This window comes from Artibeus jamaicensis, unplaced genomic scaffold, assembly GCF_021234435.1.
Source record: "Artibeus jamaicensis isolate MK-2021 breed Jamaican fruit bat unplaced genomic scaffold, CSHL_Jam_final contig_3126, whole genome shotgun sequence".
NCBI lineage: Eukaryota > Metazoa > Chordata > Mammalia > Chiroptera > Phyllostomidae > Artibeus > Artibeus jamaicensis.
In genome coordinates this window covers 20602177-20620197 of record NW_026521723.1, presented here as the reverse complement: position 1 = coordinate 20620197, position 18021 = coordinate 20602177, and the positions used below count along the sequence as shown (strand labels likewise).

The 18021-nt window shown below is 48.6% G+C and overlaps 1 protein-coding gene across 4 annotated transcripts in view; it reads left to right on the top strand.

Moving 5' to 3' along the window:
- MYLK (myosin light chain kinase) overlaps nucleotides 1-18021 on the top strand; it is a 184361-nt gene that overhangs the window by 57750 nt on the left and 108590 nt on the right. For 3 of the 4 annotated variants that reach the window (XM_037132246.2, XM_037132229.2, XM_053663092.1), the window contains 7 exons: nucleotides 6998-7043; nucleotides 8016-8181; nucleotides 9345-9510; nucleotides 10730-10748; nucleotides 11959-12494; nucleotides 13063-13269; nucleotides 15796-15930. In XM_037132246.2, coding sequence (XP_036988141.2) covers nucleotides 6998-7043; nucleotides 8016-8181; nucleotides 9345-9510; nucleotides 10730-10748; nucleotides 11959-12494; nucleotides 13063-13269; nucleotides 15796-15930 — 1275 coding nt within the window. The remainder of the gene's footprint in view (nucleotides 1-6997; nucleotides 7044-8015; nucleotides 8182-9344; nucleotides 9511-10729; nucleotides 10749-11958; nucleotides 12495-13062; nucleotides 13270-15795; nucleotides 15931-18021) is intronic. The other variant, XM_053663093.1, reaches the window with a different exon arrangement.

The window sequence follows — 18021 nt, the reverse complement described above, 5'->3', positions numbered from 1 at the left end:
ATTTGATTCAGGCAAAGAAGCTCACCAAAATGGAAGGGGTTGCCACTGGTCTTCCATCTGTAAGCATTGATTTCCTGGAAATTGACTGAGAAACGGTTGTTCCCATGCGGAAAATATTTCCCAAATCCAAACCAGAGGGACCAGCGTACTAGGTATCTTCATGGCACATCAGCCTATGAAATGATAGAAAGGAGCTCACTTCTGCCCCTTCGCTGTTTGGCTTTTGCGCTTTTGCCCCAGAAAGATAGTTTCCTCTGCTCTTCTCTCTGCCACACCACTGGCTCTGTGGGTTGCCAAGAGCTGCAGTCCTTGCTTTGCCTTTCAGCTGCCCCTGTTCAAAACAAGGTCTGGGCTCAAGCTGTCTGCCAGGGGCTGGCCTCCAGCCCATCTCCTCCCCTCCCCAAGCACGCCTCCTCCCTGCCCCCTGCCTCAGTGCTGCAGCTTCTGCTCTTTGCACCCCCACAAAACCACTGGCTTGTAATCCAAGCTCCCCGACTATGTGAGAGAGAAAGGGTCAGGTGGCAAGCCGCCTGGAATGTGGCAGCAGAAGGGAGAGTGATCCCGGGGAGAAGAGTAGCCCTAGTGACCACTAGTCCAGCAGTACTGGCGCCACGAGCACCATCATTGTTGAGTAATTTTGAAATTGTAGGACGTGCTCCTGCGCCATCTGTGTTGCCACTACCCTTTTTTCAGGGACAGATTTCTCGGATCCCTTTTATTTTCACATTGGATTGGATTGATGACATTATGTATTTTGAGCCCATGTCTATTTATATTGGCTGAGCTTTAAATTATTTTATTCCTCAGGAATGTCTGCTGTGATTCTCCTTTTTGTTCTTATATTTCTTTCATACTATCTTCTTCTATCTAAACTTCCTGTCTTCTTAAAGACCTTTAACTGTTTCCCTTTATATTATTATAAACTTCTTTTAATCTATTACATTCCTTCATGACCCTTCTTTTTTTTTTTTTAAGGGCATATGCCTTATTTATTTATTTTTTTTACTCAGTCAGAATCTTGGACATGTTCTGAGAGTTTTTTCCTTTTTTGTCTCATCAAAGTTGACAATGTAAATGCGGTAGAGATGACAATTATTCTTTTTGCCCCACTAGTGTCTTTGCTGTGACATAGTTGTGTGTCAAGACTGCCCTGGCAGAAGCCTCACTTATTTGCTATACCGAAGGGTTAGATGACAAATTATTGTACTTGGTCTCATTCTATTCTTGCAGGATGACTTCCAGTTTCCTTTATCTGACTCCCTTTTCTCCTTACTTTCACCTTCCACTTTGCCTCTGTCTCTTTTCTCCATCCGTAATGCACACCAGTACCCCTTGCTGGCCCTGCTTTGATTTCTTTCATTGATGCTGCCATCATTTCTTCCCATCTCTCATTCCCCCATCCCCTTCTCCCACCTTCACCCTGGCCCTTTCTAAGTTGCTCATATTTCTAGCCTCTTGTTCACTCATCCGATTTTATTGAATGTGTTAACTTTGTTCTGGGACCGAAGAACAAATGTGATGATTGTCCGCAGGAGATGGACTTCCTCAACCTCATATTTTGTTGGTGTATTGCAATGAAGATTCAACATCAGGATGTACCTACAGGGCACATTTGTGTGGTACTGTGTAGGAGACACGATACTCTTTCAGGTCCGTTCCTCAAGAATGTAGTCGGTCAGATAAGACTTATAAACGAAAGTTAAGTAGAAGCGCAAGTCCAGTCATAATGCAGCTTGGGTTTATTTGCCAAACGACTGGCACATCAGCTCTGTATGCTCAGGGGAGAATGAGACCTCTAGAGGCTGAAATGGTTTGCAACGTCTTCGTGGAGGAGAGGGACTTGGGCTAGTCCTGGAAGGATGAGTCCGATTTTGGTTCAGGTGATGTGGTTGAGAGGCAAGTATAGAGAATTAGGGCCTCGTGTGGAGGGTGCTTGAGTAGACAGGTGGAAGCAGAAAGGAGTGTGAAATAAAGCTGAAGGGCAGAGCAGCAGGCTGGAGAAGGGCTGGAGCATGAGACTGGGCAGGTTTTGGAGTCATGTCCACTTCAGGGTATGAACGGACTGGATTCTGCCCACGGGCAGTGGTTTCTCTGTCTTCACCCTGCTTACAGTTCTCTGGAGGAGCTACTCCCCTTAGCCACAGCCACAGGGACATGCTGTGTGGTTCCTTTTGTTCCATGAATCTACTTTAACATTATTTTTAAATGCCTTTATTTTTCTAAATGCCTGGGAGTTATTACAGGTATTCTGTGTGTGTGTATTTGATACACCATCATTTTGTATGGTCCCCAACAAAAATAGGCTTCTTTTTCATGTAACGAATTTCTCCAGAACTATGCTTACAACACCCTCCCGTACGCTGCACTTGCCCACCACACAGCTCTGGCCAGACACCTGTGCAGCGGACGACAGCCAGGTGACTCTGCCACGTCCACCTGCGGGGGGGGGTGCTCAAACTGGATGTAGATTTTTCTGTTTTTCCTTTCTAATAGTATGATGCAAAGTTGCCTTTATAACATAAGTACAAGAGGAAATACCTGCTACTTGGCTCGGAGTGTTTGGGGATCACAGTGGAAAGCGACTCTAGGGAAGGGAGCTGGGAGCACACGGAGTCTTGGCCTCTAAAAGAAATTAGTTTCTCTGTGCAGAGCACCTCACTTCCTCCTCAGAGTAATTATGTAAGATAATGGGGAGGTTATCGGCCATAATTTATTGAACTGTACCCCAAAACAAAACTTGGCATCACTATTTCTTTGGAATCATTGGAGAGTATACATGACTGCCTTACCCATGAATGACCAGGAAATAGTTTTTCTGAGTGACGGATATTTTATTTCAACCCCTCTGAGGAAGAATTGATTTATTTTATTTTACTTTTCAATTACAGTTCACACTCACTCAATAGTATTTTGCATTAGTTTCCAGTGTACAGCATAGTAGTTAGACGATAGTATACTTTACAAAGTGTTCTCCCAGATATTTCCAGTACCCACCAGGCATCATGCACAGTTATTGCAATATCACTGGCTATATGCCCTATACTTTATATCTCTATGACTGTTTTGTAAGTACCAATTTATACTTCTTGATTCCTTCACCCTTTTCACCCAGTTCACCAGCTCTTCTCCCCTAAGAATTGATTCTGTGATGCATCAGTTTCCTGAAACCCAAAACAGAATTCCTGAAATGTCTGCTTGGCGCCTTGGAATGACCCCCGCGGTCTGTATGAATGGGCGTAGGTGTTCCTGAGCACGACAGCATGAGACTGGAGGACCTGTGCCATTCCAGCATGGGCAGACTGCAACAGCGAACTCCAAAGCTCCCTGCCTGAGAAGAGACTGTAGAATGAACAGTTAGAGTAGGACGAGGCCCCGTTTACACAGAGACAGACAGTCCCTGTCAGGGGCCCATTAACATAGGCTGGGACTGGTGGCCCCAGGGAGACACAGCTGAAACTTGACAGGGGACAGCCCACATCTTGGGAAGGAGCACAGCCAGGACACCCCAGTCATCCTCCAGTACTCTCTGCCCTTCCCCAGTCACGCGCCAGTGCGGCTGTGCAGTTCTCAGTTGTCCCTGCTGCCACCATCCTGGTCCTGGCTGCCATCACACCCTGACCGGTTGAGCAAATTCCAGCTGGTCTCCTCATTTCTCCTCATACCCCACTCTAATCTCTGCACTGCTGTTCAAAATACCTTTTAAAAAATCAGATAGGAGTTTGTTACTCCCTCCTTTCATATCCTGCAGTGATCTGCAGTTGAAAACTCACAGTCTTCAACACCAGAATGTCCCCTTTCCCAGCTTCAAAACACTTGGCCTCTCATTCAATGGTCAGATTTTATTCTAGCTTTTATTGTGTATGTCAGCGTCCCTGCTGAAGCTCGGGCCAGCGCCTTATTTGTGATAGGGGCTGAATCAGTGTTTTAGTACAGGTGAGGTCTCAGAGATCCCATGTCACAAAATAGAATATTGTTTTTGATACCACACTTAGCCTTTTTTTATTTCCTCTACTTCAGTGGTTCGTAACTGGTCTTGCTAAGTTATCTTTCATCGTTATTTCAGTCTTTCTTTTTTATATAATATGTCTGCTTGTTACTTATTCTATCAGTACTTTCCTTTTTACTATGCAATTTTTCTTGTCATTTTTCTCCCTGTATTCAGATATCATTGACAGATAACATGGCTAACACTTCTTTTTCTTCTTTTTATTTTTTAAATGTCTACCTGTGTACCTGTGCTCTCTCATTGTCCTGTACTGTTTGTGCGGTATGTTTTTTGACCATTCACTTTGAAATCCAAAAATGCGTATCAGCCGGTGCAAACACCCGGACTGTTTCCTTATGTCTTCTAATGCACATGAACATTTACATATGGAAATTGCCATGCTTAAACATTTACATATTGAAATAAATATTATTGTAATTTGCTTTCCTTTTATTTCTCCTTAATATTTTAGGTAGGTCTTTACATATATTTTCTTTCCAAAGTTATATATGTGGGTAGTTAACGTCCAACTTCAATCTAGGATGGCCCGGGGGGAACTGCTAAATATTTGTTACAAAAAGCGGCTATTTGTTCTAATTAAGTGGAAAACCATAGTCTAAGTAGACCCTAAAGTTCGCTTTGAGTTTGCCTGCTAGCGGGGTGACTGCTCCCTGGTTGGCCTGGGATGGTTTGGTTCAATCGCACCATCCCGGCAGAATTAGTAGTTGTGTCTCTTCTGGTGTCAAGGGTCCCTCCGGCAGCATCTCGGTCTCAGTTCAGTCTTTCTGTATCCTGTGACAAAAACTGCTGGGCCCGCCACTGTTGAACTTTCACCGCTGAAAGTTGCCAGCGTTCTGTTTTATTTGTCCTTGAAAAAAAATTAAAGGCAACTGTTTAAATGCCTTCAGCGCCTTGGCCTTTTTCCCACATTAACTCAGTCCTGCCTTCACCAATTCTCTGAACTTACTCTTCTATTTTTGGCATCTCTACCTACATCCCCTTTCCACTTATTTTCCTGCATACACTTACTGTTCTGCCAGATTTTCATGCTTTCACAAAATTAATTTCGCCTTATCTGACAAGTTGAAACTTCACATTTTTGCCTATAAATAGACTGTTAGTTATTTTCGCCCAGAGTCTCTTTTTGTTTAGATGTAAACCCTCTGGTGTTAACTCATTAAAACAAGCATTCCTCAACTCCATGTTCAGCTGAATGTGTTGCCCTTGGATCGCACCATAAACTGCTCTTATTTTTATGTAGAAGTACCTCCAAATGGCATTCTTTCACTATTTTTTAAGGAACTGCCATATCTTCGCTTTATTTTATTTTTTGAAGGAATACAGGAATTCTGGCCTTTGGAATAAGATGTTTAGTGCCCTGGCCAGTGTGGCTCAGTTGGTTGGAGTGTTGCCCCGTAAACTAAAGGGTCATGGTTCGATGCTGGGTCAGGACACATGCCTGGGTTTCACATTTGGTTCAGGTTTGGTTCCCAGTCCAGGCAGGTGTGGAAGGCTATTGATTCATATTTCTCTCTCTCTCTCTTTCCCCCTCTGGAATAAAAATAAAATGTTTAACCACCAAGAGTTTTAAAGGCATACGTAACCCATATTGGCCTGGTATTTTTTATTCTGGTAAAATACATATCACTTAAAATGTACCATTTCAATCATTTTAAAGTGTGCAGTTCAGTGGCATTAAGTACATTCACAGGGCTGTACAGCCATCACCACCGTCCAGTTCCAAGACTTTTTGTCCCAGAAAGAAACCCCACCACACTCGGCAGTCTCTCCTCGCCCCGCCTCCCCGCTCCTGACAGCCACTGATTGGCTTTCTGGTTCTATGCAGTTGCCTGTTCTGAACATTTCATATAAACGGAATTATGCAAAAACCCACATAATGGAATGAAAACTATACACAGCATACTAAAACAGTTATGTTAAACAGAATGCGTGTATAGTCACTGACAATCCACATGGAACTGCACTTAAATGTAATGCTGGTGTTTATTACTCACCCTCTTTCACTAAGGTTCTGTTGGAACCTAAGACCAGATATGGCCAAGGGAAACACTCAGCCATGACCTTCGTCTTCCATGCCTATGCATTCTTACAGATGGAACCAGGTAGCATTTACTCTCTTCCACTAACCCCCCAGCAATCTCACATTACGGCGCCTGCTGCTATCAGGGAATGACCTCTGCCCTTACCATGTGTGCCTCGGGTGGGGTTTCATAAACATTTTCAGCCTGTGGCAAAGAAAGCAACTTCCAGGCTGGCCAGCATCTCAAAAATGCCTCTCCTGCCCCATCCCTGTCCCTCAAAAACACCCCACCATGTTATAGTCACTTCGGGATCACACTGTGAATGGTCCCTCCATGCAGGAGCAGCTGGATAAAAGGAGCTGACCCCAGCTGCCTTCCTGGGTTTGCTGTTTAGCTGCAGACTCCACAGTAGCCCATCTCCAGTCATCTGCTTCATTCCAGCAGGATGGGTACTGCTGTATTTGCTGCATCTTAAGTGGAAAGATGGGGCACTGACTGTGTTCAACATGAACAGTGTGGTGAGAGAGGTGCAAGTGCCTCTCCCTCCCCCACTCCCTCCCTTCATCTCTGGAGAGGTCCAGGACCACCTCGGGCAATCCCCAGAGTGGAAGCTCCAGCGGCACATCACAGCTCAGCAGAGTGGCTCAGTGTTCTAGGACAGGCAGACCTGGAGGCGTTCACACACTGTTCCTGGCTCTGCGGCTTGAGTGGGCGACTTCTTTGAATCTCATTTTTCTTACCTATTTAAAAAACAGAAGGATGATGTGTACCGGCCACCTTAAATTATTACAGGAAACCATGTGATGATGTATGTCAAGTGCCCACCACAGCGCCTCTCCCACAGGGCTCACTGCTTCTGTTATTATCCCATTATTATTCCACCCACCCTTGTTGACTCTCTCAGACTCATTGCCCCAAGTGGGTGGTCAGTCCCAACTCTTCAAGCCTCTTTCTTGTTTCCTACTTGCAGGGGGCTTTGTGAAGAAGTATGGTCAGCTTGCCTCCAAAACTATAGGGTAAGTTCTGGGATGCTCGAGCCAGGATGAGGGCTGGATTGGCTTTTCCTGGAGACTTGACAGAACATGTCTAAGAAGCAGATCTTCGTGGGTGTCCTGGGTTATGATAACTAAAGCAGGAGCCTATTGAGGTGTGATTCACACAAATTGGGCGTCATTCACAAAGTGCCTCCTGACCTGGCCTCCTCTGTGGCCCAGGTCACCTTGACTGTCCCAGATTCCAAATGCTAAGGAAGAGGGCTATATGGCCATATGGTCTGCAGGAATGTCTAACATTCAAGGCAATGGTTGAAAGATTTAAGTAAGTAGACCTAGGAGAGGTTATCAATATGTGACACTCCTTATGGAAAGTGAACCTATATTGGTAAAGATAAGTAACCGTCGCTGCTATAACAAACAAACCCCCTAATCATAATGGCTTAACACAGGGAAAGTTTATTTCTTACTCAAGCAAAGTCAGTTCAGATATTCTTGAAAATGTGGAGAACCTTCCTATTATTTTTCAGGAATCCAGCTCCTTGACATTTTGTGGCTCCATCATCTCCTAGTCCTTGGAGCTTCTGCTGGGCCCTATGTATCTGGCCAGAATAGTGGGCAAGACAGAATGTGGAGAATCTCACAGGAGGTTTTGTGGGTCTAGTGTAGAGGTGGCATACAGCTCTTCTGCCTGGAGTCTATTGGTCAAAACCCGGGTTTTTGTCCAGAACTCAGTAGAATTCAGGTAGAATTCACCCTTCCTCAAGGGAGTCCAGCAAGTGGAGTCTAGCTACATGCCCAGGAGGTAAAGGAAACAGGTTTTGGTGCCACAGATTCTTCCAGCGGGTGCATTAGACCTGTGTTTAGGCCTAGAGTTGGGAAGGCTGCCCTTCACCAGTTCCTGGCCTCAACCTAAGTGATTGGATGGGGTCCAAGAGAGGAAGGTCTGAATGGTTGCAGTGTCTGGGGCTGGATTCTCTCCTGACTTCTTTCCAGGGACAGATTCATATCCCCTGCAGTGGAGACCTGTCCTAGCATCTGGGGAGAGTGCCCGCCAAAGTTTGCTACCAAGCTGGGCCGCGCAGTGGTCAGAGAAGGACAGATGGGACGATTCTCCTGCAAGATCACTGGCAGACCCCAACCACAGGTCACCTGGCTCAAGGTGAGGTTTTGTCTGCTTCAACTCTGGCCAGGCCTGGGGACCCTGCAAGTTTAGGATTAGACCCTTGGACTAATGGGAGTGTGTGTTTAATGAGTCCCTTCAGTTTAATCCACAAGTGGTTCTCTGTGTGATTCACGGCCATGCTTATTCTTGCCCTCGTTTGCATGCTCTCCCTCTGTTACTCAGCCCACAGTGTCCTGTAATCCACATACTCACAAAACAGTGTCCGACCTCAGAGGCAACACAGGCCTGACCATCACCAGAGAGTAGAATCTGAAGTCATGGGATGAGGGTTTAGGCCACAGCTCCCTGGTTCACGAAGCATGTGATACTGTGCAAGTCATTTGATCCCTTAGAACCCTGGTTTCCTTATCTGCGAGGCAGAGCTATCCCACCTCCCTCAAAATATTCCACGTGTAAGTGCTTTATAAACCTCTCGGGTCTGGGCAGCATGAAGGCAGAGGTGGAGGAGGAGGCATTGGGAGGGGAAGTGAAGGCAGCAGGGAGGAAGGAGGAGGGTTGCATGTTACACAGGGCACAGAGGAGCCTCAGGGAAAACTTGGGGTCAAGGCCAGGGAGAGCAAGTTCTCCACAGATGGAACTCCCGGATTAAAATAAGTGACAGGACATGTATTACTATGTCTTAATTCTCTCGAACTGACCCTGGGAAAAGGATAAAAGGAACAAGAAGGCAAAGGAGAACTGAAGTGGAGAATGTAGGATTTCCCACCTCAAAGTAGGGCTCCTTGGAAACAGGTTGCATCCATCTGCTCTAAGCTCGACCAAACACCGTGTTGCATACACAGACCTCGGGTCGGGGCAGAGGGGCTGTTCAGAGGCCGCCCTTGTGCAGCATGGAGTATACAGTCAATAATATTGCAGTAACTACATACAGTGTCAGGTGGATACCAGGCTTAACAGGCGATCACTTCATAAGGCATATAAATATCTAATCACTATGTTGTATACCTGAAACTAATATAATCATGTATGCCAAGTGTAATTGAAAAAAATTTTTTTTAAATAGCCTGTTTTCTAAGCATGTTGACAGAGCCCAAAGCAGAGGTGCCTGGTCTGTCCCCCAAGGACTGGCTGGAGGAGGGAGGACAGGGCCAACGGGCGAGCAGGTTTCCCTGACCAAGCTGCCCTGTTGCCACCCACAGGGGGACGTTCCCCTGCAGCCAAGTGCCCGTGTGTCTATGTGTGAGAAGAACGGGATGCAAGTTCTGGAAATCCACAAGGTCAGCCAAGACGACGTGGGCGTGTACACATGCCTGGTGGCGAACGGGTCAGGGAAGGCCTCCATGTCGGCCGAGCTTTCCATCCAAGGTGGGAACTGACGGAGGGGCCAGAACACGCAGTTCATTCCTGGGGCCCTCCTACCTTTTCATGATGCATCTGTGGGTTACGCGTGTCATGTTCACATGCCCGTGTGTTCCCCAGAGGCAGAGTCTCGAACCAGCAATGACCTTCACCTCTCCTCCTCCTTTCTCCTATGATTTTTCTTTCCCAAGTTTTCTTCCTTTCTCAGACACTCCTCCTCCTCCTCACTTTCTTTACTATTTTTGGCCCCAAGCATTTTTCACAACAGAAAATGTTCATTGCAACCCAGGACATGCCTCTGTATATAAATGTATTTACCTGAAACGAGTTTCGTGAAACAGTCCCGAGCTGTGCTACGAATGGCACCTGCTGGTAGTTTTTGTTCCATTTTCCATCATCTGGGCTCGACCGAAGAATTCGCCTTCACAGCTCGCTACAGGCTCAGGACCTGCTGCTGGGCGGGGAGAGCAGGGTTCCGGGCGCTGCTCCCTAACCCGTGGGAGCACTGAATTAAAGACCCGTCGCCCTCTGAAGTGCTCAGTGGCAAAATGCTATGTTATCTGGGATTTGTTTTAGAACACTCCCAGAAAAAACTCCCCAAAACAAAACAGGTGGGTAGATAAGACTGGCCAAATATTGATATTTCCTTCATCTGAGCACTGGCTTTCAGGGTGTGTTACATCCTTCTGTCTACTATTGGACACTTTGATAATTTCCATAATAAAATTTTAACAATTAACGTGGCTGGAAAAAATATTGTTTCTTTCGAGAAGATAAATAAAAATACACTTTCCCTTTGCATTTTATAGCAGGTATTTGTCAAAAATGATCATCTAGGGGCTTTGTTTTTAGAGCCAGGTGTAAGTTCGACTGTTTGGATTTGAAATTTTCCACGTATGTTTATTTTTGTTGGTCCCCATTGGTTCTGGCTCCCGGCTGCGGCCTGGAGGCCAGGTCGGGGCCTGCTGCAGGCTGGGCAGCCGGCGGCAGTGGACGCACAGACCGTGTCTCCAGAGCTCAGAGACCCTGAGCACCTCTCACGTGAACCCACGGAGGTCAGGGCCAGAGAAGCTGAAATGAGTGAGGGAGGGGGAACCGTGGGGAGGGGAAAGTGAGGGCTTAGGAAGTGAAAGCTTTCAAATGGAAGAGACTGTTGTCTCATTACTGTGTGCCCAGGTGTATAAAACACCCCACTCACGGTGTCTCTCCCCTCTCCTTTTTCCAGGTTTGGACAACACCAGTAGGTACGTCTGGGCGTTACGGTTATTGTTTCCATTTGAAATGCCCTGAATTTCCGAGTCATAGCGGGAGGGAGAACTGTTTGCAGGGTGTTGTTGCTCGCGGGCGTGTCGTTCTCCTGTTGTAATATGCCATCCGGGTTCTATATCAGACTTGCCATGAGTATTGAGGCTCTCGAAGACACAGTGCCATCGTCTTTCTCGGTGTCTGCTCAGGTCAGCATCGTTAGGAGGGGCGCTCTGCTGTGGAAGGACACTGTCCACGTGGCAGGCCGGAGCCCACGGCTCCTCCAGCTCCTCATTCTCAGGAGCGGCCTTTCCCGCATGCGAGGTTCAGTGCCAGGCTCTGGGGGTGCAGGCTGAGCTGGTGTCTAGTGTTGGGAAGGGCTCTAAGCAGAGCCGCACAAATACGTAATTACAACTTGTGGTGAGACTGGGGAGGAATAACCGAGAAGCACTCACTTAGGGTAGAGGGTGAGAGAAACCCTCCTGCAAGTGTGATGTCCAAGCTCAAGCCTATGAAGAGTCCTGTTAGCTAGGGGAAGAGGAGCTCAGGAGGAAGTGCTCCAAACAGAGGGGGAGGCGTATGTGACCGTGGGGAGATGAGAGGCGGGCCCCCGGGGGACGCCTGTGTGACTGCAGCCTGGTAAGTATGGACACAGTGTCTTCCGAGGTTGAAGAGGCAGCTGGAGCTCTCGCACATAGGGGCGGACTGGCGGGCCGTCTCAGGAAGCTCAGTTTTGTTCTTAATATGATGGAAATGCTGTTGGAAAATCTTAATGCTTGAACTGATATGACGTGTTTTCTGATTTTCAAAGACTGACTATGTGTGCTGTATGGAACATGGGTTAGAGAGGGCCAGGGCGGACAAGGGAAGCTGGTTGTGTCGTGTGGTGTGAACTAGGGTAGCACTTGGGAAGAAGAGAAGAAAGGCAGATTTAGTAAGTGTAGAAAGAACAGGCTCTGGACCGGGGATGAGGGGCAGGGAAATGTGGAGAATGGCTGCTTGTTTTCTGCCTTGGGAAATGGAGAAAATAGCAGAGGAAGACTTTTGTTCTCTCTTTCTCTTAACTTGTGGGCTTTTGTGATCCCTGGAATCTGTGCTTGTGATGAGTAATGCTTGTGAGTAACCAGATGAGCATTCTATTCCTCCTTCTCCTTCCCCACTGTCCTCCTCCCCACCCTCCAAACCACCGCCCTAACCACCACCACACAGGTCATTTTTGAGGGGAATGAAGGCAGCCAATTCAGATATCAGGAAGGAAGTGACCAATGGAATCGCACAGGGGCCGAAACTGGACAGCGTAGAAACCACAGCTGACAGTAGAAGCTGCTGCAGCACCCAGAGAGGTGGCTCCCCGACCTGGGCCACAAGTAGCCAGCCTCAGCCTCCGAGGGAATCCAAGCCGGAGCCGTCTGGGGACTCACCCAGAAAGACCCTGAGGACCCCCATCCTGCAGAAGACTTCCAGCACCATCACCCTGCAGGCCACCAAAGTCCAGCCGGAACACAGAGTCCCCGTCTCCGGCTCCCTGCTTCCTTCCAGAGAAGAGCGCGAGCGGCTGGCTGCTCCGCCTCCAGCCGCCCTCCCCACCAGACCGTCTGGCCTGGGAACCCAAGAAGTTGTGAGCAAGGTTGCTACTAGGAAAATCCCCATGGAGAGCCGGAGGGACTCGACATTCCCCAAATTCGAGAGCAAACCCCAAAGCCGGGAAGTCTGTGAAGATCAAACAGTCCAGTTCAGATGTGAGGGTGAGTAGAGCTGACCGTGGTCACTGGCCCCCACAGCGTAGCCCTGCGTGGCCACTCCCTTCCTTCAGCACAGTGGTCTGAGCCTCCTGTACCCACCCCCCCCTTGGACACCGCCCATCCCGGAAGCCACTTTACAGGGGTCTTCTCTCAGGAAGGACTCAGTCTAGTGACGTCCTTTGTTGTAGAGAAATACCCAGCAGTGCCCCGCTGCTCATTGTTGGATAGAGCGCCAGCCTCCTGCCCTAATCTTGACTGCCCTGGACTGGGAGACTGGTCGTCACCACCACCATCCCTGTCAAGACATCAGCCACAGGGTCCCTTCTTTCCTGTCTTCTGCTGGCATTGGCTTACCTGAATCCCTAGCTGTCACCCTGTATCCCTGCCCCCCAGGGACCCTGCCTCTGTCTTAGGTGGGTTCCTTTTGTGACGTGGAGGGTTGAGGGGTAAGGAAGTGGACGCCAGCAGGAGGCAGCTGCACCGCAGGCCAAGCCCCTCTCTGGTCCGGTCTTCCACCTCCCAAGCACAGTGTGCTCTCGGGGGGCCTCATGGCCTTCACCTGGCCCTGCAGTTTCAGGGATTCCGAAGCCACAAGTGACCTGGTTCCTGGAGGGTGCCCCTGTGAGGGGACGAGAAGGCACCGTGGAGATTTACGAAGATGGTGGGTCCCATTACCTCTGCTTGCTGAAAGCCCGGGCAAGGGACAGTGGGAACTACAGCTGCACAGCCTCCAATGTCCGAGGCCAGGTGTCCTGTGACTGGACGCTCCTCGTGAAGAGTGAGTACATTCCTCCAGGCCGCCCTGGCTTGTTGCGAGGAGGCCTCATATACTGCAGAAGGTCATCGCCCACAGCCCCCCGCCCAGGGTGTACAACCCCACGGAAACCTTGTCCCCACACACATGCCAAGGCCAAAGTCATTGCTCCGAGACAGTGTGGTTCCTGATCAGGAGTCCATTAACATCAATCACCTCAGAATAAACATGCCCAAGCCCCGTGACCAGCCCAGTTGGGAGCTACCATTTTTAGGTTCCTCAGCTGTCCCAGGAGCGCCCTGACTCACTGCTGTACCCAAGGGGACCAAACGCTCCCTAAATACACACGTTCAAAGTCATGTGAGATGACGGGGGTCCCACATCTTTTACGTTTATTATAACACCTGCTTATAAAAGTAATGTGTGTCCATTGTGAGGAATTTAGACAATATATGATCTTATGAATCAACTAAATATTTTAATGTTTTTAAAACAACATTGACATTGTGCTGTTTGCACACCTTCCTATTCTAATTTGCTCACGCTACTTAAGCCTCTTTCTATATGACTTAATATTATTTGAAAGCTTAATTTTTAAAGGCCACATAATATTTTCTAAAACAATGTGCCTAATTTAGGCACAGTCTTATTGCTGAATATTTAGAGTTTTTTCATTCTTTTCACTATTGTAACAAAACTGATAAATATTCATGTACCATCTATCTTTCTTTAAAGTTTCTCTCTCTTTCTGTTTTCTGCTGATGCTGCAGAAAAGCGGTCTGTTTCCACTAGAGAGACTTCTCATTCCATCCTTTCCCTTCTCCACCAAGATTGTAATATATAATTTTTCTTTCCCCTCCCTTTCTCTAGAGGCCTCTTTCTTTCCCCTACCAGCATGCCCTGGACTGCCCTGTGCTGAAAAAGCAAAGAAAAATCTTCCTTCTGCCCACTGCCTCTTTAGCCAGTGCTGTATCTCTCCACTCTCTCTCATCCTTAAACCCGCAGCCAAGTACACATGGTGTCTACGCACAGCTTTTGTCTGATTCTAGCAGCCCCCACCAGAAAAAAGGCTGTTCAGTGTGCCGGGGTTTGTGTTAATGTTTTACTTGCATTGCTTCCTTTAGTTATCCCAACAATCTTACAAACTAATTATAGTTACACCCAGTACTGAGTTGCAGTGAGGCTAAGTGACTTGTCCAAGGTCACAGGCTTTTAAAAGATAGCTTATTTCTAACCCATGTTGGTCTGACACGGACACCCGTATTATTTTCAGTGGCTCCCAAAGGTGTTTTTCTAATGAGGGGATTTGACACGGACGGCGGCAGACGTGGAGGTGGTGCCGCCCCACGTCCCTCGTGGTGGTCCGTGCCTCCCTCCCTCAGGGCCCCGTCAGGTGCAGCATCCCCCTGACTCCCAGCTGCTCGCCCACTGCTCTCTCCCCTTTGGGGAGCTCTGGTCTCGAGGAGGAAGTGTGGAATAGGCTCAGAGAGCTGGGCATCAAGCCTTGCTTCACCATTGGGTTCGACTGTGGGAAATGACCAATTTCATCTGTGAAATGAGCTAAAGAGAGCAAACTCATGGCCGTGTTACGGTCACACCTGGAAAAGTACCAGGCACATAGTAAGCCCTGAAATATTAGTCTTTTCCCATAAACCCTTGCACTATAATATGGCTTACCTCTCATCACGGTATTGAATAGCTACTCTTGAAAAGTACTGGTGGGCTATCTTCTATAATAATGATCAAAAGCAGTTACACTTTGTCAGCTGTCAGCCACCCTGACGTTTCCACAGTGTGTCGTGTTTGTTGTGGAAGAGAGTATCTGTCTCTACTGTTCGTAACTAAGGTCTCCAAACTACGAATGCTCCCCAGTTCACCCATGCAGAAGACTTCTGGGGAGTCCAGCTGGGTGGTCCTCAACTGGAACGTGCATCAGCATAATGAGGGGACTTAGTAATGCAGAGCCCAGGGCCCCCGTGGTTCTGAGCCATTGGCCTGGGATAGAAAACTAGAACACATGTGAGTTTGTCGTTTGATTCAGTCCTGGAGCTGGAAAAAAATAATTATAATAACTTAAAACTGGAATGTTCTCACCAGTGGACAAGTGGTCTCTCCATGTAAAAAGATATTGAGAAGACTGTGCAGTCACCAATGGGACATAAAGAAGATTTAAAAAACACTAGAAAATAGAGTAGGACCAAGGAAGGTGGGAAGAAGAGCTCTGGGGATGCCCCAGGATAGCAAAAGTCAAGACAAGACAGGAGGCGCCCGAGTCCCGCGGGGAAGGGCCGGTCTGGGTCCTGAGCACTTCCAGACCCCCAGTGTTTAGTGACAGTGAAAAGCCCCTGCCAGTTTCTGGGCCGCAGAGTCCAGGTCTCTGCAATGGGAAATTAAGTGTGAAGATCGCTAAAGCCAAAGCCAGGCCTCAAGGAAGCCCTGGGAGCCCAGGGCAGTGAGGCGTCTGCCTGCGGGACTTGGGGTGACTGTAGTCGTCTGCCGGAATGGGCCAGCTGTGATCCGAAACGGCCTGTCTGTTCTTTGCCCTTGCAGAACTGGCCGCGATGGAGGTGGCCCCCTCCTTGTCCAGTGTCCTGAAGGACTGCACCGTCATTGAGGGCCAGGACTTTGTGCTGCAGTGCTCGGTGCAGGGGACCCCAGTGCCCCAAATCACTTGGCTGCTAAATGGTGAGCCTTCCTGCCCCAGTGCCTACCCCGGTCCCCTGCTCCCGTCCTGTGGCCCCTTTGGCCCTGCCCGTGTCCTCTCTCGGCATCGCCGGTTATCACTCTGACCCATGTGCACGTGAGCAGGAAGCACAGGGCACGGGGAGGGCATGGGACCTGAGAGGCTGCGGCCGCCTGGCTGGGGACGCTGGGCAGGTTACCGCTCTGTCTGAGCCTTGGGCTCCGCACCCGCGAGACGGGAATAATGCCACCTACCTTCCAGGACTGCAGTTGGGAAATGAATTAGACCCTTTATATAAAACAGTTACGAAGTGCCTTGCACGTAGGGGTACAATTTAGTTCCTTTTTATATAGCTAGTCTCATAATAGGCCCTCAATAAATATTGTTCAGTCAACAAATGAACAAATATACCACGTTAATGAACTGTACTAGAGGTTACTCAGAGCACCTGGTCTCTCATTTAGTGGCGGGTAGTTTGGGGATTCATAGGCCAGTAATTCTTTTTAATGTTTTAGTCCTATGGAAACATGCCAGTTTTGGCGGGTGGTGGGGGTAGGGTGGACAAGTAAGGTCCTTTGAAAAAATTGTCATATATAATCATCTTTTGTTTTAAAAAAAGAAGAAGGAAAATGCCTTTAAAGCCCGAAAGTATGGAAGAACTCTAATTTTAGAATGGAGAACAGTGCATAAAACAGATGAAACTGAGCAAGGTCTGCTTCGGGGATCAACAGGGGAATGAGGGAATGGCTGCCAAGGGTTGGGAGACAAGGGCTGTCCTCTGGGCCATCTGGTTTGGTGACCTTGGACACCCCGCTTTACTTCTCTGGGCAGCAGCTTCTTTATCTGCAAGGAGAAGGGCTGGGACAGAAGGCCAGGGCCCGCCACCCCCACCCCCCCACACCGGGCTCTCACAGGAACAGGCTCCTTAAAGGAGCAGCGGTCCGTCATCTGTGCCCCGAATGGCCCCGGCTGTTGCAGCACCACGGACGTGTTTGTTGCCTGGGGACCTTCCTTGTTCGTATAGTTTGTTAAGTTTTGACAGAAATTATGTTCAATCAGTGGGAGAAGGTGCCGCGGAGTTTTCTTACCTGTTGTCTACTTGGTAGGTAAGTGAGCACTGAGGTCAGAGCCCTGTTGGCCGCAGACTGACCGCGAGGAGGCGGCCTCCCGCGGCTGGGGCAGAGCTGGACACTTCGGGGCGGTGGTGTGAGAAGGAGAGTTTGGCTCCCATCTGGAGCTGAGATCGCGCCAGGGGGACGAGAAAATTCTTCTATAAAGGGCCCGAGGGTATTTTCAGCTTGACGGGCCCTGTCCTTTCTGCCACAACTACTCAGCTCTGCTGTCGAGGCACAGAAGCAGCAGGAAACAATATGTGAAGGAGTGGGTGTGGCTGTGTCGCAGTGAATCTGTAGTTACGGACAGTAAATGGGAATTTCATACAATTTTCACATGTCACGAAATATCTTTTCCTTTGATGTTTTTAAACCATTTAAAATACATAAAAACTATTCTTAGCTTTCCGGCTGTACAAAAACAGGCTACAGGTCAGATCTGGCCCTGAGTCGTAGCTTGCTGACCCACCCTGGTCTACAGGGCTCTGGGCTGAAAAGCCGCCCCACCTGCTTCTTCCGGGCGCACCTTGGCATTTCCACACTCTCACCACTAGAGGACAGCCGTGCTCAAGTTGAGTTCCCTTGGCAGCTACGGAAACTTGGGGCTTGACCTTCTTGGAGCTGGGAGTCCCGTGTCTCCCAATCCTGAGTGCCTCCTGTCCAGAGCCACCGGTTCCTCCCATCTTGTGGGGACCCATGGGTCATGCTCCAGGGAAAGGAGAGCTCTCGAACAGCTCGCCAGCACTTGTACGGACAGCAGCGGCCCTTTGATGGCAGTCACTGGGTGGACTGGGGTTCTCTAGCAAGAGAGTTTTTAGGGTATGGAAGAGCATGTCCAAGCCTTCCAGTAACGGGATCCTGGTACCTGCCTTTCCCAGCCCCGCTTTTACAAAGTGAAGTGGGTTGGGCAGAATCTCTTTCCTCTGGGCCTGTGGCATGCTGGGTAGTCTCCGCAGACAGTCACAGAGACAGGAAGTGTTG